The sequence below is a fragment of the Elephas maximus genome, chromosome X (genome assembly GCF_024166365.1).
Source record: "Elephas maximus indicus isolate mEleMax1 chromosome X, mEleMax1 primary haplotype, whole genome shotgun sequence".
Classification (NCBI taxonomy): Eukaryota; Metazoa; Chordata; class Mammalia; order Proboscidea; family Elephantidae; genus Elephas; species Elephas maximus.
Window position 1 is genome coordinate 5,530,696 of NC_064846.1, and position 23,743 is coordinate 5,554,438.

The 23,743-nt window shown below is 43.5% G+C and overlaps 1 protein-coding gene across 1 annotated transcript in view; it reads left to right on the forward strand.

Annotated features, from left to right (window-relative positions):
• The window catches only part of CD99L2 (CD99 molecule like 2), a 104,353-nt gene that overhangs the window by 17,272 nt on the left and 63,338 nt on the right, over window positions 1-23,743 (forward strand). Inside the window, exon 2 of the mRNA XM_049873414.1 lies at window positions 23,599-23,664. Within this exon, the coding sequence (XP_049729371.1) occupies window positions 23,599-23,664 (66 nt within the window). The remainder of the gene's footprint in view (window positions 1-23,598; window positions 23,665-23,743) is intronic.

Sequence of the window (23,743 nt, forward strand, 5' to 3'; positions counted from 1 at the left end):
AGCTCAGGAGCCACTTTGAGGGCAGGGATTTACATTTGGGAGCAATGAAGGCGGACATCACAGGAACAGGTGGGATTACCTTGAAGGAGTGGATGAACATGAAAGATAGGAATCTGGAGAGCACCAAAATTTTAAGGCGTGGACAGAGTTGAATCAGTAAAAGAGACTGAGAAGGAGTCATGAGGGAGATAGGATAGAACCAAAAAAAAAACCAGGGAAGAAAATATGGTGATCGAGGACGGTGTGTTTCAAGAAAGGAGGCTCAGTGGAGGGTGGTTGGGATGAGGCCTCAAGTCTGCCATGTGTATACTCAGACACAACATATCTCCCCCAAGCTGGCCTCTGCTCCACATGGGGGTTGATGGTGTAGGACCCATTCTAGGCCATATGCCAAGAAAGAGGTGTAGGTCACTCTTGCACCCCTGCAGCCCCTCTCAGCTACCCCTACCCCCCTGCCCAATCTGGCCATTCCCTGCCACACCCTGTCCCAGCCCTCCCAATTTCCTCCTCCTGGCTTGCGTCTCACTGTTCTCTGACACAAGTGGGCTCCTGGACCTCTCAGGCTTGAGTCTGGAGGTTTCTTTTGCCCAAATGCCCTCACCCTCTGCTCCCAGAGAACGTCTGCTCACCTTTCTGAGCCCAGGTCAACTGCCACCCACTCCCTGAGGCCTGCTGGCCAACGTTGGTGACTGTGTTGTGACTGCATAGCAGCTGGCACATGAAGACATCAGAGCCTTGCTTGTTTTAGTGTCGCTGCCACTAGATTGAGGTCAAGAGCTTGGGTTTTCTCATATCTGTGTCTCCTGCAGTACCTGGTAGCTGGCACATCAACAGTGCTTGGTGTGCTAACTTTCTGGCTCAATAGCCTATGAAAAGCAGTCACTGAAGGATTGCCTTTCGATGAAAGCTCCTTAGGTCATTGAACATAGGTTTGGAGTTGCAGAAATTTGAATCCCGAGCAGCAGGGTCAGAACACTTCTGTTGTGTTTAAGCAAGGCACACTGCACCAGTGCCTGGAAGTACACCCTGGTCCATGTTTTGGTGGCCATGCTCAGTCCCTGGTTAGAGGCCAGATGTATTTATAGTGAGCAAGACATCTGACCTACCACTCCTCCTTCTCATGCCCTGGGTGCTTGGACTCTTCTTGTCCCTCTTCCCTCTTCCTGTTATGTAGGCAAGCCCTGGTTTTAGATGGGAGCAGAAGCCTGCCATCCAGACTCCAGTCCAGCTCACTGCAGTCTCCGACTAGACTCGCCTTTCCACTGACTTCTCTGTGAACCTGTGGTCCTGAAATGCATTTTTCTCTTTTAATGGCTTTTAAAAAATTGAGATATAATCCACATGCCATAAAATTCACCCTTTTAAAGTATACAGTTGAGTGGTTCTTCGTATATTCATAAGGTTGCGCAGCCACCACCATGATCTAATTCCAGAGCATTTGCAGTACCCCAAAAGGGAACACAATACCCATTAGCAGTCAGTCCTCGTTCTGCCCTGGGTAACCACTAATGTGCTCTCTGTCTCTTTCCACTTGCCTATGTTGGATATTCCATGTAAGTGGGATTACACAAATTTTGTCCTTTTGTTTCTGGTTTATTTCACTCAGCATGATGTTTTCAAGGTTCACCCATGTTGTGGCATGCATCAAGCCTTCATTTCTCTTTATGGCAAAGTAATATTTCATTGTACGGATGGACTACTTTTTGTTCATCCATTACCTGTTGATGGGCGTTTGGGTTCTTTCCGCCTTTTGGATATCGCGCATAGTACTGCTATGAACATTTGAGTGCAAGGCTTTTTGTGGACATATGTTTTCATTTCTCTTGGATGAAGACCTAGAAGTGGAATTGCTGACTCACAGAGTAGGTATATGTTCAACTTTTTAAGAAACTAGTAGAGTTTCAAAGTTGTTGTACCATTTTATACCCCCACCAGCAATGTGTGAGCATTCCAGTTCCTCCATATCCCCTCCAATATCTGATGGTGTTCAGCTCCTTTGACTCTGATTTGTCTGTGATTATGATCTCGTTCCTCTTCATTTTTTTGGATTGCTGACGCCCTCACAACACCCTTGTTGTTTTTAGCACTTTTATGAATGTACCCACTTATGTGCGTCTTTCCTGAAATTTCTAAGGAGTTTCAAGAGACCCCAAACCAAACCAAACCTGCTACTGTCGAGTAGATTCCAACTCATAGTGACTCTATGAGACAGAGTAGAACTGCCCCATAGGATTTCCAAGGCTGTAAATCTTTATGGAACCAGACCGCCACACCTTTCTCCCGTGGAGTGCCTAGTGGGTTCAAATTGCCGACCTCTCAGTTAGCAGCCAAGTGCTTAACTGCTGTGCCACCAGTGCTTTTTTTTTCAAGAGACCAAACCGAAACCAAACCAAACCCAGTGCTGTCAAGTCAATTCCAACTCATAGCGACCCTATAGGACAGAGTAGAACTGCCCCGTAGAGTTTCCAAGGAGCACCTGGGTGATTCGAACTGCCAACCTTTTGGTTAGCAGCCATAGCACATAACTGCTATGCTACCAGGGTTTCAAGAGACGGGGGATGTAAATTTAAGTGCTTGGTCCATCATCTTGAATGGGAAGTCAGGTCATATTTTCAGTTATCTGAGTAGTTTCTGGTGTGGAGTCACATCTTGAAGGTCTCTGAAAAAAAGGACCAGCTGTTCTTCTGTCTTATCTTTTTCCTTTTTTCCTGCATTTGTTTTCAAAGCACAGATAGCAAGAACGATGATCTCTGTTTTCTCTAAGCTCAGTTCTGGAGGCTAAGAGTCTTAATTCAAGGTGTCAGCAGGTCCTATTATGGATGGAGTTGTGTCTGCTAAAAAAATCTTTTGAAGTCCTAACCCCCAGTATCTCTGAATGTGACCTTGTTTAGAAATAAGCTCTTTGCAGATGTAATCAAGTTAAAATGAGGTCATACTAGATTAGGGTGGGCCCTAATCCAGTGACTGGTATCTGTATAACAAGAGATGAGAAACAGACACTGAGGGAAGACGGCTGTAATGGCTAAGGTTGTGTGTCAACTTGGCTGGGCCATGATTCTCAGTGGTTTGGCAGTTATGTAATGATACAGTTTGGCAGTTATGTAATGATGTAGCTACCCTCCATTTTGTGATATAATGTAACTGCCTCCATAATGTGATCTGATGTGATCACCTAATCAGTTGTAAGCTAATCAGCTAATCAGGTGTGGCCTGCATCCATATGGACATTCTGGCAAAGCTCACTGGCTTTTGCTCACTCTGGACCTGTACCTGGCTTGTCATCATCTGACCTCTGGTTATTGGAACTTGAGCCAGCACCCTCTTGTGTTGTTGTTGGGTTATTAGTTGCCATGAAGTTGGTTCCGACTTCTAGCGACCTGAAGTACAACAGAACGAAATACTGCCGGGTCCTGCACCATCCTCACAATTGTTGTTATGCTTAAACCCATTGTTGCAGTCACTGTGTCAATCCTTCTCATTGAGGGTCTTCCTCTTTTTCACTGACCCTCTACTTTACCAAGCTTGATGTCCTTCTCCAGGGACTGATCCCTCCTGACAACACATCCAAAGTATGTGAGATGTAGCCTTGCTATCCTTACTTCTAAGGAGCATTCTGGTTGTGCTTCTTCCAAGACAGATTTGTTCGTTCTTTTGTTCATTCAATATTCTTCTCCAACACCACAATTCAAAGGCGTCAGTTTTTCTTCAGTCTCCTTTATTCATCGTCCAGCTTTTACATGCATAGGAGGCAATTGAAAACAACATGGCTTCGGTCTGGCACACCTTAGTCTTCAAGGTGACATCTTTGCCTTTGAACACTTTAAAGACGTCCTTTGTAGCAGATATGCCCAATGCAATGGTTGTTGATTGTGGATCCAAGTAAAATGAAATCCTCGACAACTTCAGTCTTTTCCCCGTTTATCCTGATGTTGTTTATTGGTCCAGTTGTGAGGATTTTTTTTTTTATCTTGAGGTGTGACCCATACTGAAGGCTGTGGTCTTTGATCTGTATCAGTAAGTGCTTCGGGTCCTCTTCAAGGTTGTGTCATCTGCATATCGCACGTTGTTAATGAGTCTTCCTCCAATCCTGATGCCCCGTTCCTCTTTGTATAGTCCAGCTTCTCAGAATATTTGCTCAGCATATAGACTGAATAGGTAATGGTGAAAGGGTACAACCCTGATGCACACCTTTCTTGACTTTAAACCACTCAGTATCCCCTTGTTCTGTCCAAACAACTGCCTCTTGATCTATGTAGAGGTTCCTCATGAGCACAATTAAGTGTTCTGGAATTCCCATTCTTTGCAATGTTATCCATAATTTGTTATGATCTACACAGTTGAATGCCTTTGCATAGTCAATAAAACACAGGTAAACATCCTTCTGATATTCTCTGCTTTCAGCCAGGATCCATCTGACATCAGCAATGAAGTCCCTGGTTCCATGTCCTCTTCTCAATCTGGCTTGAATTTCTAGCAGTTCCCTGTTGATATACTGCTCCAGCCACTTTTGAACAATCTTCAGCAAATTTTACTAGAGCGTGATATTAATGATACTGTTTGGATAATTTTCGCATTCTATGGGATCACCTTTCTTGGGAATAGGCATAAATATAGATCTCTTCCAGTTGGTTGGCCAGGCGGGTCTCTTCCAAATTTCTTGGCATAGACGAGTGAGTACTTCTAGTGCTGCATCCATTTGTTGAAACATCTCAATTGATATTCCATCAATTCCTGGAGCCTTGTTTTTTGCCAATGCCTTCAGTGCAGCTTGCACACCTTCCTTCAGTACCATTGGTTCCTACTCATATGGTACCTCCTGAAATGGTTGAATGTCGATCAGTTCTTTTTGGTATAGTGACTCTGTGTATTCTTTCCGTCTTCTTTTGATGCTTTCTGCGTAGTTTGATATTTTGTCCAAAGAATCCTTTGATATTGCAATTTGAGGCTTGAATTTTTTCTTCAGTTCTTTCAGCTTGAGAAATGCAGAGCATGTTCTTCCCTTTTGGTTTTCTAACTTTGGGTCTTTGCACGTGTCATAATACTTTACTTTGTCTTCTTGAGCCACCCTATGAAATCTTCTATTCAACTCTTTTTAACATCATCATTTCTTCCTTTTACTTTAGCTGCTCGAAGTTCAAGAGTGAGTTTCAGAGTCCCTTCTGACATCCATTTTGGTCTTTTCTTCCTTTCCTGTCTTTTTAATGATCTCTTGCTTTCTTCATGTGTGATGTCCTTGATGTCATGCCACAGTTCATCTGGTCTCCAGTCATTACTGTACAATGCATCAAATCTATTCTTGCGATGGTCTCTAAATTCAGGTGCAATATACTCAAGGTGGTACTTTGGCTCTGGTGCACTTGTTCTAATTTTCTTCAGTTTCAACTTGAACTTGCATATGAGCAATTGATGGTCTATTCCGTAGTTGACCACTGGCCTTGTTGTGACTGGTGACATTGAGCTTTTCCATCATCTCTTCCCACATATGTAGCAATTTGATTCTGGCGTGTTCCATATGACAAGGTCCATGTGTATAGTTGTCATTTATGTTGGTGAAAAAAGATATTTGCAATGAAGAAGTCGTTGGTTTTCAAAAATTCTGTCATGTGATCTCTGGCATCGTTTCTATCACCAAGGCCATATTTTCCAACTACCGATCCTTCTTCTTCGTTTCCAGGTTTTGCATTCCAATCACCAGTAATTATCAGTGCCTCTTAATTGCATGTTTGATCAGTCTCAGACTGCAGCAGCTGATAAAAACCTTCTATTTCTTCATCTTTGACCCTAGTGGTTGGTGCATACATTTGAATAATAGTCGTATTAACTGGTCTTTCTTGGAAAAAAATTTTTTTTTCTTTCTTGTAGGCATATGGATATTATTCTATCGTTGACAACGTTATACTTCAGGATAGATCTTGAAATGTTCTTTTTGACGATGAATGCAACACCATTCCTCCTCAAGTTGTCATTCCCAGCATAGTAGACTACATGATTGTCTGATTCAAAATGGCCAATACCAGTCCATTTCAGCTCACTAATGCCTAGGATATCGATGTTTATGTGTTCTATTTCATTTTTGACAATTTCCAACTTTCCTAGATTCATACTTCGTACATTCCAGGTTCTGATTATTAATGGATGTTTGCAGCTATTTCTTCTCATTTTGAGTCGTGCCACATCAGCAAATGAAGGTCCTGAAAGCTTGACTCCATCCGCATCATTAAGGTTGACTCTACTTTGAGGAGGCAGCTCTTCTCCAGTCATCTTTTGAGTGCCTTCCAACTTGGGGGGGCTCATCTTCCGGCACTGTATCAGACATGTCCCGCTGCTATTCATAAGGTTTTCACTGGCTAATGCTTTTTAGAAGTAGACTGCCGGGTCCTTTTTCCTAGTCTATCTTAGTCTGGAAACACAGCTGAAACCGGTCCGCCATGGGTGACCCTGTTGGTATTTGAGATACTGGTGGCATAGCTTCCAGCATCACAGCAACATGCGAGCCCCCACAGTACCACAAACTGACAGACCTGTGGAGATAGAGTGGAAAACCCTACATGAGAAGGAGGTGGAAGGTGAGGGATGGAGATGGTTTCAGTAGGTCCCGTGACAGCCCAGCGCACAGCCTGTGTGGCAGAGGGTGTGTGTGGTGCCCTCACTCCTGGTCTGTCTCCCTCTTCTCTGGAGTGAGCATATACAGCCCTGTTTGTTCCATCTCCTGAAAAATAATTGCTTGATGCCTTTTCTTCTCTCCCAGATCAATGCAGGGTATCCCCAGAGGGTTAGGGACTCTAGGGCTGGTAGAATGGGGGGAGGTGGGGGTGAGGCAGTGGCCCTGGCTGTCACAGCCCCTGTTAATGCAGGGGTGGGGGAGGTGGAGCCTTTCTGGTGGCAGCAGTTCCTGGACCTGGTGGGTGGGGGGTGGGTATGCGATGAGGACCTCAGTTGTGATCAGGCATTAAATAGGCTTCATACAGGGACTCAAGCAGCTGCTTGTGTACCAGTGTTCATAGCAGCACTAGTCACAATAACCAAAAGGTGAAAAAACTCAAGTGTCCATCAACAGATGAATGGATAAGCAAAATGTGGTATAAATGTACAATGAAATATTATTCAGTTATAAGGAGAAATGAATTCTGATATATGCTATGACATGGATGAACTTTGAAAGCATTATGGAGAGTGAAATAAGTCAGATACAAAAGGACAAACCATTCGTATGAAATGTCCAAAATAGGCAAATCTTTAGAGACAAAAAACAGATTTGTGGTTTCCAGAGGCTGAGGGGAGGGGAAAATGTGGCTTATTGTTTCTGTTTGGGAAGATGCCAAGTCTTAGGAAATAGACAGCAGTGATGGGTGCACAGCATGGCAAATGTAATTAATGTTACTGAATTGTATACTGAAAAATTGTCAAAATGGCAATTTTTTTTGCAAAATATACCAGAGAATGCTTTGCATATCAGTCAGCCACTTGGATGTGTTTGCAGCTTCTCACCTTTAAATACACAAAAGAAATGTGAGAAAATACGAACAAAAAAGCTTCATAAAGAGATCTTGTCATTTTGGGGTTTGATGGATGGCTCAAGATGTTATCTTTTCAAGAATCGAGTACGATACCTCCACAGAGCAGGACCGACAAATTTGCTGGGGCGCAGCAACCAGGGCGCGGTTTCGTCGCTGGAAAGCGGCGCTACCCTTGAGCTCCTGCGTCTGAAAACGGGGCCCCAAGCTCTGCACTCTGTAATGTACCCCTTCTTTGGCTGTCCATCAGGGATGTGTTGTAGAAACCTGGACACGCGTGTAGGAGAGAACATTCCAGCCTGGGAGGGAAGCTCAGGGCGCCAGCCTAGGGTGTGGGCTGGCTGACTTAAACATCCCCTTTCTTTCTGTGGAACTTCTCTTAGCCAGAGAAGCTGGGGGGCAGGGAGGTGGAGTGGGGAAGGAACCTAATTATGCAAATTTTGATCTTAAAGCTTTATTCGTGTGTTTCCTGGCAGGCTGTTCTTTAATCTCAAGTGCAAGATTGCTCGGAATTACCATATATTCTAGTTAATTGCATTAAAATTATAGCAAAGGTTGTTTTTGCTATAATCAAGAGTGATTTTGATTAATACTTATGAAATCAAATGCCTCAGCAGCAGTGAGAATGCGATCAGCCTTCTTAGTCAGCAGCTGTCTTCTCTCCTCCTTCCCTCTGTTCTTCCCAAAGGCCAAAGATGCAAACATATCTGAAAGGGTTTTTTCCTACATCTCTTTGCTTATATAGATAATCATTTTTTTTTAATGCCGGTGTCATCATATTATTTACTAGTTTAAAATTTTCCAGTGTTTTCACACTGCAATCAGCATGCTATTCTTTTTTTTTTTTTTTTTTAATAATATTTTATTGTGTTTTTGGTGAGAGTTTACACAGCAAATTAGATTCCCACTTGACAATTTCTACGCAGATTGTTCAGGGACATTAGCTACATTTTTCACTGTGTGTCAACATCCTTGTTGATTGCGTTCTGGCCGTTCCATTTCTGGTACTCTAGTTTCCCTGCCCCTTATCTCCTCATCTTTGCTTTAGAGTAATTGATGACCTTTGGGCCTTATATAGATGGTTTTTTAATGGAGCCCCGAACTCACGGTTAATATTCTTTATTTTGTGTGCCAGTCTCTTAGCTCACTTGAAGCTGACCTCAAGGGATAGTTTCAATTCAAGGTTTAAAGGATATCTGAGGGCGATAGTCTCAGGGAGTCTCCCAGTCTCAGCCAGTCCAGTAACTCTAGACTTTTTAAGAATTTGAGTTCTGTTGTGTGTTTTTCTCCCATTCTATCCAGGTCTATCTGCTGTGACCCTGATCACAATGGTCATACAGATAGTCCCTTTAAAAGAAAATTTCTCAAAGCAGAAGTCTACTTATTTTCCTCTGTCTATACTGCAGAGGTTATAAAATAGCTCTTTGTTGAGGAAGGTAAGAGAGGTCTTACCAACGACGAAGGCACGGGCACATGCCATCTCCCTGTTGGCTCTGCATGGAGGGCACTCTAAAGGGTACTTTCTATGGATTGGATCAGTAGAGCACCTTGGGAAGGTCCAGAAGAAACCTGGACAAACGCATATGAAAAAGACATTAGAATTACATACAGATAGGAGATGAAAACGACATGGAAGTTAACTATCGAAGAAGGTATGCACCAAGGGCTTAGTTAACGGAGTAGTTCAGTTTGAGTGGGATTCGTCGTGGAAGACTTTGTCAATGAAAGAAATTCTTTTTCAGGAATCTTTGCATCATTAAAATTAGTGAATGTTGTATCAGCCAGGATGGACTAGGTAAAGCTGTGGTAATAAATAGCCCCACACGTCTCAGTGGCTTAACACAACAAAGTAAGAGTTCTCACTCATGCTGTGTGCTCAGACAGGTTGGGATGGGGTCTCTGCGAATTGTAGTGGTAAGCCACGATGCATCCATATGAAGTCATACTTTACAGTCATTCACGGAGTCTGTCAAAGATTTGTTAGTGACACAGTAAACTGATCCCAATACAATGTTGAGTAAAAAAGCTGGCTATACCCGGGTGGTACAGTGGTTAAACAATTGGCTGCTAACTGAAAGGTCAGCAATTTGAACTGACCAACCATGGGAGAAAGATGTGGCAGTCTGCTTCTGTAAAGATTACAGCCTTGGAAACCCTATGGGGCAGCTCCGTTCTCTTCTATAGGGTCAGTATGAGTTGAATTCAACTCGATGGCAGTGCGTTTTTGGCTTTTTTATACCATTGTATATACAGCATTATCTCAAGCCTTTATTATCATTATTATTTTAGTAACAGCTTTATTGAGATGTAACTCACGTACCATTCACCCATTTAAACTTTCAATTCAGTGGTTTTTAGTATGTCGACAGAGTTGTACAGCCATCACCACAATCTAATTCCTGAGCATTTTTACTGCCCCAAAAAGAAAGTCTTGTTTCATTGACAGTCACTCCCCATCCTCCCCTTATCCCAGCCTCCGGCAACCACTAATCTGCTTTCTGTCTCTACGTTTGCCTGTTCTAGATATTGCATATAAGTGGGGTCATGCAAGGTTTGTCCTTTTGTGCCTCACTTAGCATAATGTTTTCAATTGATGCCTTTGAATTGTGGTGTTGATGAAGAATATTGAATATAGCATGGACTGCCAGAAGAATGAACAAACCTGTTCTGAAAGAAATACAGCCAGAATGTTCCTTAGAATCAAGGATGGCAAGGCTACGTCTCACATACTTTGGACATGTTGTCAGGAGGGAACAGTCACTGGAAGAGGACATCATGCTTGGTAAAGTAGAGGGTCAGCAAAAAAGAGAAAGACCCTCAACAAGATGGATTGACACAGTGGCTGCAACAATGGGCTCAAGCATAAAAATGATTGTGAGGGTGGCGCAGGAGCCGGTACTGTTTCATTCTGTTTGGTATAGAGTCATTATGAGTTGGAACCGTCTTGACAGCACCTAACAACAACAACAACAACAACAACGACAATGTTTTCAAAGTTCATCCACGTGATAGCCTATATCAGAATTAAGTTCTCTTTATGGCTGAATAATATTCCCTTGTATGGATGGACTACATTTGTTTTATTCATTCATCTGTTGATGGATGTTGTGATGATTATTTAATGTTTTTTTAAACAACTTTTTTGAGATAAAATTAATACACCATAAAGTTCACCCTTTTAAAGTGTACGATTCAGTGAGTTTTTTTTTTTTTTTTTAGTATTTACACAGGTTGTGCAACCATCACCATAATCAATTTTAGAATCTTTTCCTTCCCAGTGCCCATTAGCAGTCACTCCCAAATCTCTGCTCCCCCCATTCTGGGCAACCACCAATCTACTTTCTGTCGGTATGGATTTACCTATTCTGGACATTTCATATACATCAAACCATACACAATAGTGTTCTTTTGTGTTGGGCTTCTTTTAGTCAGCCTAACATTTTCAAGGATCACCCATGTTGTAGCATGTATCAAGCCTTCATTCCTTTTTGTGGCTGAGTACTATTCCGTTATATGGATATGTCACGTTTTATTTATCTATTCATCTGGTGATGAGTGTGTCTTTTTAAGTATTTACATAAACACCATTATACTCCAGGCATCCTTGTTCCCCTTAGTGGTATGTTTTGAGGCTCTTTGATCTGAGTCTGGGGTGAATTGTCTGTGGAGTGGAGGCCTAGACTAGAATTTCTTCAAAAGCTTAGAGCTCCTTGAGACAGATAAAAGAAAATTTCAAACTTGTTCTTTTAGAGGTTCTTAGGCTGGATACAGAACTCAATTTAAACATTCAAGACAGTCCTCCTTGCGATTAGAGGACTGGACTCCGCTTGAAGGCATTACACGAACATGCTCAGTCCCAGAAACACTAAACTGATCATCCAGGAAACTCTCATTCATTTGTCTTAACCCTGGGAGAACCTATAGAAGAGCGAGAAATTCGGCAGGTTAGAAAAGAGATGACAGAAATCTGATTCAGTATCGTATGTTCATTGATTCTGATATATGTAACTCTGTTTTGTCTGTTATTGCCATTTCAACATTTTTTTTATTGTGGTAAATATATGCACGTATGTGCATATTGCAGTGTGATGGATCACTTTCATGTGGCCTTTTTCCCCATGGTCTTGTAACTCCCACCCAAGTGATTGGGTGGGACTGTGCAAATATGGTAATTGTGGCCCACCAAGGAGCTGGTTAGTTTTGCCATCCCACTGGGCTTCAGAGAGAGCCAATTCCAGAGCAGACAGAGGATCTCACCACCACCAAGGGGGTAGAGCCAGGAACAGAGTGCATCCTTTGGACCTGGGATCCCTGCACTGAAACCCTCCTAGACCTAGGAGACAGAGAGCTGTAACACTGAAGATGGCAAGATGGCAAGAAGCAATGGAAGAGAAATGGCAGCAACAGAGGCAGTAGAACCAGGAGACTGGGAGGAGCCAGTGTGGGGGGTTTCCCAGCCCAGAGTGAGAAACCTTAGTGTCTTTGGGCAGAACGCTTGCTGGTGGAGTAGGGTGCCTCCAGGCAGTTGGTGGATTTAGGTTTGCTGACCATGGAGCTAGAGCTGAGCGCCTCCAGGCCAAGGCTTACTGGCAGAGTGGGCTGCTTCTGGGCACTTGTTGGTGGAGCTAAACGAGCTTTGTAACACTTGCCCAAGCAGAGCAGAGGCCGAGGTCAGAGAGACGTATGCCTGTGGGCACGGCTGGGAAGAGGCTGTCCTGATGGAAGAACTGTATCCTGAGTATTTCTGAGACTGAATTGTTATCTGTTACTTCCCTAAGAAACTTCATAACTATGATTATGGTCTATGAGTTCTGCGTGGCCATGGCAATGAATTATCAAACTCAGCAGAGAAGGAGAGAGTGCCGTGGGAGGGAAGGTTGGTGTCAGAATTGGTGAAGATGGCAGAGGGAGGAGGCATGTCTGACCTCTGCCTCATGGGAATCAGCCTTGGGCTGCTGATCTTGATTCTTCTTTGCCCTTGTCAAGTTACAGGAGATCAGACAATGCCCTGCTATGCCATTTTTTACACACACATATATACCCACACATATAACGAAACATTTGCTATTTCAACATTTTTTCTGTGTACAATTCAGTGACATTAATTACATTCATCATGTTGTATAACCATAACCACCATTCAGATTTTCCCATCACCCTTAACAGAAGCTCAGCTCTTCCTAAGCAATGGCTCCCTTTTTCTCCTCCCTCCCGCCCCTGGTAACCACTAATAAACTTTGGTCTCTATACATTTGCCAAATGTAACTCAGTTTTAATTATCTTCTTCCACAAAGCCTTCACAAGTATGCTTCTGTGGGTTATGTTCAGAGGAATGAAGTCTTCATAGGAAGGCACCTCTGTTCTCTTATCCTCTTAAACCCAGACTGAGAAGTAGGATCAGGGACCCACCTGGACATTTTGAAAAGGAAGCTTTTAGTTTTAGAACAGTTTGAGATTTACTGAAAAATTGTGATGATGGTACAGAGAGTTCCCCTGTGCCCTGCACCCAGTGTCCCCTATTAAACACATGCCACATTAAAGTGGTACATTGGTCACAGCTCATGAACCAATATTGATGTGTATAGTTAACTGAAGTTCACACTTGATTCAGAATTCCTTAGTTTCCCGTAATGACCTTCTGTTTCAGGGTCTCATGCCCTAATTGGACATTTTGCATCTGAGAATTATTGGGCTGAAAGGTCAAAGATCAGAGTTCCCCTTGTCTTTGGGTTGTTCGTGGCCTAAATTGTTGAAGGTTTCCTAAATTGGATGTGAAAAAAAAAAAGCCACTGCTCAAACTGCAATATAGATTTGTCTTTTTTTCCCTGGTGCTGTTCCATCTGTGGTACTTTGTGGCAGCGGTCCTAGGAAACTCACAGGCCCTAGGTGGTACAAATGGTTTGTGCTAGACTGCTAACCTAAAGGTTGGTGGTTTGAACCCACCCAGTGGTACTGCTGAAGACAGGCCTGGTGACCTGCTTCCGTTAAGATTACAGCCAAGAAAACCCCATGGAGCAGTTCTTCTCTTTAACACACGGGATTGCCGTGAGTTGGCATTGACTCATTGGCAACTGACAGCAACAAGGAAACACATGCTGTTCCAACATCCTTTCCAAATCTTGGCTTTCCCCCATCTTTAAATCTTACCATCATGGTAGGTATCAAGTGGTATGTCAGCGTTCCCAGCAAATGTGATAAATGTGTCACACCTGCAGTGCTGTGCACAGGGCTTCATGCACACATGCGTGGGTGACTTACTATCTCCTGGCCTGGGAGTGGTTCTGTGTTCTGGTCAAGTGAAGATGCCATTTGTCTCCTGTCTTTCTTCCCAAGCCATGTTCTTCCTATTTCTAGAAACTTCTCTTAAGCTCACAGGCTCCAGGAAGCCTCACAGGATTTACCCTACTCCTTACTCTTGATTTTTGTAGAACGCTTAGGTAGTATGTGCTACTGGCAGATTTCACTACAGTGAAAAATCAAAGGAAGAACATTCACGCCTCATTGATGGGCCCTTCTGGAAGGCCATGTCGCTGTTCTTTGGGCCGCATGCTGTAGGATCCATATGGAAAAGTGAGACCAGTAACCCACTGAATTCTCAATTCTTGACTTGCTGGCTTTGACTGCTTCATGCTTTGGCCTTCTCATCTGGAAATGGGAGTGTGGTCAACCTATTTTTTCATGAGTATTTTGATAATTTATAAGATTTGCAAATTAAGCTCCTTGTGGATAAATTAAAGCTAATACCCCCTGGAAGCCCCTCTCTGTGTTTTGGGTTGGAGTGACTGACAAGTATGTTTTCCCCAGGTAAATAAAAGACTCTGATGATTGGACCTCTCGTTCAGCACCTCACCTCATTCAAATGCCCTGCGAGTACAATAATTGGAGGAAGATGTGCAAATGACAGGACCGTGGTATAATGTTCACAAATGCCAAGTTGTAGCACAGGCCTAATAATATACTGGGTGTGAATTATGGACCATAATTAAGGCCTTTGTCGGTCATATTACCCAATTAGAATATACGCAATTGTAAGTAGCAACCCTTTTTTTTTTTTTTAAGAATAATTGTTGAAAGTGTGATATTACACGGTTATCAAAATGGGATCTGGAAAGATTTCCAAATGCATACAGCAAACCTACTGGGAATAAAGGTGGATACTTGAACTCTTTCAAACATGTGTCAGCTGCTCTGGCGACTTCTCCAGACAGAGGCTGTGCTGTTCGTCTTGCTACTCCCTGTACCTGAGATGGGGCCTGGCACGAGGTGGATGCTCAGCAACGATTGGTTGACAGAAAGAAGGAACAGGTACATCGGAAAGGAATGAGGGAGGGAATATCAGTTTCCTCTTGCTGCTGTAACAAATGACTACAAATTTAGTGGCTTAAAGCAACACAAATTTATCTTACATTTCTGGAGGTTAGAAGTCTGACATGGGTCTCACTGGGCTCACATCAAAGTGTTGAAATCCTAACCCCTGGTACCTGTGGGAATCTCCTTGTTTGCAAATAGGGTCTTTGAAGATATCAGTTAAGCTACTATGAGGTCGTACTGGAATAGCATGTGTCTTAGTCATCTAGTTCTGCTATAACAGAAATATCACAAGTGGATGGCTTTAACAAAGAGAAATTGATTCTCTCACAGTCTGGTAGGCTAGAAGTTCAAATTCAGGGTGCCGGCTTCAGGGGAAGGTTTCTCTCTCTGTCAGCTCTGGAGGAAGGTCCTTGTCATCAATCTTCCCCTGCTTGAGGAGCTTCTCAGCACCAAACCAAAAACACATTGCTATCGATCAGGGACACACTATTCTCCTAGCTCTGCTTTCTTGGTGGTTTGAAGTCCCCAAGTCTCTGTAGTCACTTTTCTCTTATATGTCTCAAAAGAGATTGACCTACCACATGAACCAGAGACCTACATTATCCTGAAACCAGAAGAACTAGTTGGTGCCCGGCCACAATCGATGACTGTCCTGACAGGGAGCACAACAGAGAACCCCTGAGGGAGCAGGAGATGAGTGGGATGCAGACCCCAAATTCTCATAAAAATACCATACTTAATGGTCTGACTGTGGCTAGAGGAATCCCGGCGGTCATGGTCCCCAAACCTTCTGTTGGCCCAGGACAGGAACCATTCCCGAAGACAACTCATCAGACATGAAAGGGACTGGACAGTGCGTAGGAGAGAGATGCTGATGAAGAGTGAGCTAATTATATCAGGTGGACACTTGAGACTGTGTTGGCATCTCCTGTCTGGAGCGGGGAGGGGAGGTAGAGAGAGTTGGAAGTTGGCAAAATTGTTCACGAAAGGAGAGACTGGAAGGGCTGACTCATTAGGGGGAGAGCAAGTGGGAGTAAGGAGTAAGATGTATATAAACTTATATGTGACAGACTGACTTGAATTGTAAACGTTCACTTGAAGCTCAATAAAAGTTAATAAAAAAAAAAGAGATTGACCTAAGACAAAACCACATCTTGTAGATGGAGTCTTGCCTCATAAACATAGCTGCCTCTAATGCCACCTCATAACATCATAGGGGTAGGATTTACAACACATAGGAAAATCACATCAGATGACAAAATGGAGGACAATTACACAATGCTGGGAATCATGGCCTAGCCAAGTTGATGCACATTTTCTTGCGGGGGCGGGGGGAACAATTCAATGCATAACAGGTATAGGGTGGGTCCCAATCCACCATGAGTGATGTCCGTATGAAAAGAGGAGGACAGCCATGTGAATACAGAAGCAGACATTGGAGAGATGCTGCCATAAGCCAAGAAACACCCGGGGCCATCAGAAACTGGAAGACACAAGGAAGGTTCTTCCTCTGGAGCCTTCAGAGGGAGCATGACACCTTGAATTTGGACAATAAATCCCTGTTGTTTTAAGCCACCCAGTGTGTGGTACATTGTTGCGGCAACCACAGGAAACATACCCCAAAAAACCAAACCCGAAGCCATCGAGTCGATTCTGACTCATAGCGCCCCTATAGGACAGAGTAGAGCTGCCCCATAGAGTTTCCAAGGCTGTAATCATTAGGGAGGCAGACTGCCACATCTGTCTCCTGCAGAGTAGCTGGTGGGTTCCAACTGCTGACCTTTCAGTTACATTAAAAAAAAAAAAAAAAACAACCACTGCTGTCAAGTTGATTCTGACTCATAGTGACCCTAAAGGACAGAGTAGAACTGCCACATAGGGTTTCCAAGGAGCGGCTGGTGGATTCGAACTGCTGACGTTTTGGTTAGCAGCCAAGCTCTTAACATATACCCTATGAATTCCTGAAATCAGCTGCGTGGGTGGACCTCCTCAGGGGCCACTGCAGGTGTATTGATGGTGGTGGTTGCTCTAGACTGAACTGCTGGTCCCTGCCTTCTGGTAAGCTGCTGCCGTTGTGTCATTATTGTCGTCTCTGGGAGTGCTTGAAATTTATTCATGAACCAAGTTGGAGCTCAGGTGGCAATAGCTAAATCCATTTAGCAATCAGAATAAGAGGAAAACCATTTTCATGTTCCCTTGCAATGCTGCAGTGCTTAGCTCACCCAGAGGATATTAATTACTCAGCATGCTTTGAGGTGTAAAAGCATACATTTATCAAGACAAACATATTCGAATCTGGATTGAGGCAACAAGAGTTAATATGGTGCAAAAATTCAGAGAAGTCAGGCACTGGCAGAACACAGCTCTGTCTCTTTGCTCCCACGCTCTCTAGCACGAGGCGGGAACAGATCAGTACTTGTTTTGTGTTAAGGAAGAGAGACTGTTTTCACCAAGAGACATTTGTCAAATTGACTATAGGACCCAGCAAGTTTGTCGCATAGGTTTCTCGCAGGCTTTTCTCAGGAATGCTTCCGTGGCAGGTGGGGAGCTCCTGCGTCAAGCAGGTGTGATCTTGTTTTTCTGACCTCTTATTAATCAGGGCCCCAGTGGCCCCCTGCCAGAGGGCAGGGGAAATGCTTGTTTTACAAGTCCGTGGTGGTTGCATCCTGTGAGGTCTTTATCGTATTATCATGGGGTATCCTTATTACGTGGCTCAATTCAGGTTCAGTGAAGCTGGGCCCTTTATCTCCCCATCAGTTGACTCAGTCTGTTGGGGCTGCTCTTAGTCTTGTTCTCTGACCTCAAAGTGATCAAGGGGCTCATGATTTGACCCCTTAGCTCTGAATTGGATCCTGATCCATCTTGCAGGGCTTTCCCTGTGTTTGTTAGCAGGTTCATTGTTGACCCAGTCAGCCTCCTCTTTAATAAGGAACTCTACCTCCTTTCCGGAAGAGCTGCTCTCTGGACCCGGGCAGTAGCCCAGATGACAGGCAGGTGGGTGGCACCCTGGCTTTCCTGGACAAACTTAAGTATAGTGTGAGCATGTATGGCCCTTCAATTAAGGCAAACAAATGGAAAACACTGGGATGACGAATCTACAGTTCCCCACCTTTGGAGTCGAAGATATTCCCTGTGTGTGTTTTTTTTTTTAATTGTGGTAAATATATATGTAACAAAATATGTGCCAATTCCACCTTTTTTTCTATGTACAGCACAACGATATGAATTACAGTCATCACATTGTGCATTCGTCACCACCCTGTGTACTTATTCGTCCGCCAAAAAGGGTCAGCATTGAAAAATTTGAAAACTGAAGCAGCTTGGATGTGTATTTATTCAATCAGGATTTATACTGGACCCTCCTCCAAGAGAATTAAAAGCTTCTTACATATGCAAAGCAGGCCTCTTAAAGGAAAAAGGTAGAGGAGAGGCCATTCTAGGCAGGGGGCACTTGAGAGAGCCTTTCTCCCTGACTTGCTCCCTGAATCGTCTGATCTTCTGATCCTCTGCAGCCAGGGCTCTCAGCCTCTGCAGTTCTTGTCCCGTAGCAGGGAGCAGACACGCTCCTCTGCAGAGATGAGTTTGCTCTTGGCATGAAACCCAAGCAGGGATTTGTCACAGAGTGTTATTGGTACTCTGTCCTTGTACTTCTGTGGAAACAGATCGGGAGGCTCTCCTGGCCTGGGGACAGAGTTCGGATCATCAAAAGAACAAACCTGTGGGGAGTGCTTCTTCTCTGCTGGGCCTGTGCTCAGGGTTGGCATGGAGGTGACCAAGCACACTTCCTAGAGCAGTGCCATCCAATGGAACTTTCCGTGATGATGGAAGGGTTCTTTATCTGTGCTGTCCACCACAGTGGCCACCAGCCACATGGGGTGTCCCAGCACCTGACATGTGGTGAGTGTGACTGTGGAGCTGACTTTTAAAATAGATTGAATTGTAATGAATTTTAATTGAAACAGCCACATGTGGCTTGTGTTCCCCTGGTTGGACAGCCCTGGTCTAGACAACACAAACACCTGCCTGGATTGGGCGGGCTTTCAGGAGGAACTAAGGGCAGCGGCAGACATTGAAGGAGGGAAGGACCAGTTAATCAAATCAAACTGAAGGGCTACTAGGCTCAGACATGTCAGTCAAGGCGTTAGCAGGTACTGGTTCACAGCCAGTCTGTGATGGCATTCTCCAGCAAAGACCGTTTGACACCCTCCACTAAAGTGTGCCCTTAGTTTTAGATGCCAGTTAGCATGAGTCAAATTGCAATATGACGTCAAACTTGTGTTCCCTCCTAAAGGGACAGAATCCACTTCAGTACAGAACAGGCCACTGGCGGGAGGGGTGTGTGTGGGTAGAACCAGCAATTTCCTCAGTGGATTTTCTCAAGGAACTGCCCAAGCTCTTAAGAAATGGGTAGATTTCCAAAGCTCTACTTTGTCTGACGAGGACCTTTTTAGACAGCGATTACCAGCTGGCTATGTGGTTTGATTTTTCAATTAAAAGAAATTCTTTGTGGCCCTCTGTGGCTGACTAAGGTCACTCTTCTACCGACTACTTGAACACTGGCCTCCCGGATACAAGGCTTTGGGGATTGTGAATTGAGGCTATGGCGAATCAGCTGCTTCCTAACAGGGCCTGGGAGCGGGTGAATGTGTTCATTACGTGAGGAATCCCATCTGCCTGCATCCCAGACTGGGTGTTTAGTTCTAGATTGCATGAAAGGTGTATAGAATATGACCCTATTATAGACCAATTGAGTGGTGGTGTCTCTCATAGGAATATTTGTTCGCTTCTTGATTTTAGCAGCCATGTTTTGCTGTAGGCTCTGGAGAAGTTAGTAGCTCAGGATCTTGATTGAGACTGAATGGTTCTGTCTAGAGATGGTTTAGGTCTGTTGAATCCAAGGTCAGTGAGGGATTGATGAATACTGGAAAATCATGTTCTATTACCCTGAACTCTTTACTTGATGACATGTAGCGGGCTAGATCAGTGAACAGTAGGGGGATGGCTGAGGCCAAAACGTCTTATTACTTGTGCAAGATGTTACTTGGAGGAACCTACTCTTGCAATTCTTGGATGAGAAAGTCGGGGTAGAGTTTGAAGAAGACCTGTGTGGATGGTTGGCTTATGGTTTCGGAGTGATTTATGCAGCACGTTTATCATCATCATCATCATCATTACTGTAAGAGAGACATGTACATGATTAAAAACAAAAATGGCAGAGAAGAGTTTCAATTAATAGGAAAATGCTCCTTGTCCTTTCCTCTGATCCTTATTCTGATTCCCGCAACATAACCACGGTTACCGGTTTCCTTGTGTAAGCTCCAGAAAACGTATATAGATGTAGATGTGAGCACACACACACGGGAGATGACTTCTCTGCACCTTGCTTTCCTTTGTTTAGTGCTGTATCTTGGAGATCTCTCCCCTGTCAGCGTATAGGCTTAGCTCGCTCTTTTTACCAGCCTCACGATGTTTCATTGTATGGAAGAACCGTATCTCATTTACCATTCCTCTCTGGTGAATACTTAGCCTGTTCACATTTCGATTGGCTGTTGTAAGCAGTGCTGCCATGGACATCCTTGTACCTACCTCTCTGAGTACATGTACAAGTATTTTTCTGTAACAGGTACCTAGAAGTAGAATCGCAAGATTGAAAAATATGCATATTTGAATTATTTTAAGTTTTTGAATGTTAAAACAGTTACAAACTTAGGGATAAATTGCAAGCACAGTAAGGAACTTCTTTGATTCCTCTGAACCACTGACCGTAAGTTGTCCTCTGCTGTGACATCACCTCCAGATATTTTAGAGTGCATTTCGTACAGGCAAGGACATCCCGCTGCAGGGCAGCCATCACAGTCAGGCAGCTAATCTTGACCCATTACTACCTCCTAATCCTCAGACCCCATTCACATTTTGCCAGTTGTCCTAATAATATGTGTGGGTGTCTGTGTGTCTCTCCAACTATTTTTCCCTGAACCATTTCAGAATCAGTTGCAGACAAGATGCCCATTGCCTTTGATATTTCAGCATGCATTTCCTAAAAACAAAGACACTCTTCTCCAGGACCACAGCACATCTATCGCAATCAGGAAATTAACAGTGATCCAGTATTACCAGCTGGCCCAAAGACCTCCTGCAGATGTCACCAATTATCCCAGTCATGGCCTTTCTAGGTTCAGGATCCAATCCAGGATCACCCATTGGTTATAGCTGGCATGATTTCCTTGCTCTCAAGGATTCAAGTCTTGCACTGCCTGTTGCTCTTTGCCTGCGAACAGTTGCCTCCTGTGTTTTGTCCATTTTACGAATGTTTACAACGGACAGGCTAGTCTGATGCTGGTTACTCTATCACAGTGAGAAGCAAAAGTCTACTTCAGAATTTTAGAAGCTAGGTAATTAAGTGCCATGACTTCTGTTTTCTTGGTGGATTATATCCTTTATTCTCATGAAATATTGCTCTTTTCCTATGCAGAGTTTTTGGTCTTAGATTTTTTTTTGTCTGATATTAATATTGTCACATCTGTTTTCTTCCCGTTGGCAATTGTTAGGTGCGGTTGAGTCGGTTCCAGTTGATCGTGACCCTGTGTATAACAGAACGAAACACTGCCTGGTCCTGGGCCATCCTCACAATCGTTGCTATCTTTGAACTCATCCGTGCGGTCACTGTGTCAGTGCATCTCCTGCGGGGTCTTCCCCCTTTTCACTGACCCTCTACTGTTGGCAGTTGCCTGGTATATATTTATCCGTTCTATTATTTTCAACATTTTTTGTTTACCATTTTGCTTTAGATTTATGTTTTGTTGATGGCATGTAGTTAGATATCTTTTAAATCCCATTTGTCTTTTAATGGGGAGTTTAACCCATTTGCAGTCTTTTTTGTTAGTGATTCTCCCTTCCCAGTTTTCCCATTTGTTAGCATGTTACATTACTACAGTACATTTGCCACAACTAACTGATACATTATTATTTACTAAAGTCCATACTTTATTCAGATTTACTTAGTTTTTATTTAATGTCCTTTTTCTGTCCCAGGATCCTACTCAGGACACCACATTACAGTTAGTTGTCATGTCTCCTTAGGCTCGTCTTGGCTGTGACAGTTTCTTAGGCTTCTCTTGTTTTCGATGACTTTGACAGTTTTGAGGACTGGTCAGGCATTTTGTAGGATATTCCTCTGTTGGAATTTGCTGTTTTTCTCAGGATTATACTCGAATGATGGATTTGAGGTAGGAAGACTGTGAGGTAAATGCCTCCCTCATCGCATCTCATGTCAGGAGTACATGCCATCAGCATGACTTACCCCTGTTAAATGTTAATCTTGATTACCTGGCTGAGGCAGTATTTGGCAGGCTTCTCCACTGTGAAGGTACTCCTTCCCCCTTTCCATACTGTAAAAGGCAGTCACTGTGCACAGCCCACAGTTACGGAGAAGGGAGTAATGTGCCACTTCCTTGAATTCTCCTGTACAGGAGATTAGCGTATTCTATTTAATTAAACATTTATCTCAGTATGAACTCATGGGTATTTATTTTTATTTTGGGTTATAATCTAACTCCACTTTATTTTGTTGCTCAAATTGTTCCAGCGTTGACCAGTGGGAACTCTTTCAGGTAGTTCCTATGCGCCTTTGGTATAACACCATCATTGTAACTGTTTTCTTCTTCTTCTTTTTTTAGCACTTCCTTACTTTCTAGCACTACAGGATGCTCCAGGCTCATCTTGTATATTTCCTGCCCCAATCCTACCATCAGCCATTTCTCCTAGGAGCATTGGTTGGTTTTATTGGAGAATGGGCTTAGAAACCAAGATCTGGGTGCTGGGTGTGTTCATTGCTTCTGGGGTATCACTGCTTCTAGGCCTTCCCAGATGTAGAGTAAGGAAATACATGTGTGTATACTAACCCATAATAAATTTTTTTTTATACTAACCCATGTATATACACATATCCATAAATGTTTATGTATGTAACCACCAATATCTATATTAAGCTAAACCTGAGTCTATAGTGATGTCTCCAACTCTAATGCATTACCACATGGATCATTCTAAGCCTCTTCCCCTTGTCTGTAACCTCCCACTCCAACAGTGAGAAAGCTGACTCTCACCATCTCCCACCTGTTAAATTAATTGTTCAATTACAGCATACATGTAGAGCGATTTGTTTCAGAACTGATAACCCATACCCCTGTGGGAAACTATGTGCCCATCTATAGGGATCAGTAGCTATCAAGTTCAGTAGGGCGTGGGGCTGGGCATACAGACCCACTTCTGAGGACAGATTCTCCTGTGAAAAGCCTTTTCAGTTATATGTGATCAGTCAGGACTCCCAGTCTAGGTGGGCTGCCATGGGCTGGAGGGAAGGTACCCGGGATTGACAAAATGCGGAGCAACCTTTATGAACCCGGGGTGGGCTGAGAGAACTTCACCCATCATTAGTGGACCTTTGGGCAATTACACTCCCTCTTGTAAAAGTCAGACTTTGGAGAAGGTTGTCTGCAAGACTGTACTTCGTGTTCCAAATAGCTGACCTTCAACCTTCCGTTGGAGCCGAAGGCATTTTATTCTGATGCCTTTTTTTTTTTTTTTTGGTGAAGATAAGTTGGTTGTGGAAGGATATCAACTCAATATGTGTTTGGTGGTTTCAGCTGATTTCCTTTTGGGGCATTGCCTTCATAACTTTGTCTACAGGGAAACGGCCATTTCAAGAGCATACTTTCGTATTATTTTGTTTCATGCAAAGATAGTTAAGTTTAAAAATCATTTTTATGTTTAGGATTCGGAGATGCTGGTAATGGTCTCAACTTGGAAGATGCGCTGCAAGAAACTTCTTCAGTAAAGCGTGAGTAGTAAATTTTAAAAAACTCTATTAAAAGCAAATGAGCAATTCATAGGCACCACCCACTCAGGTGCCTGTGTTT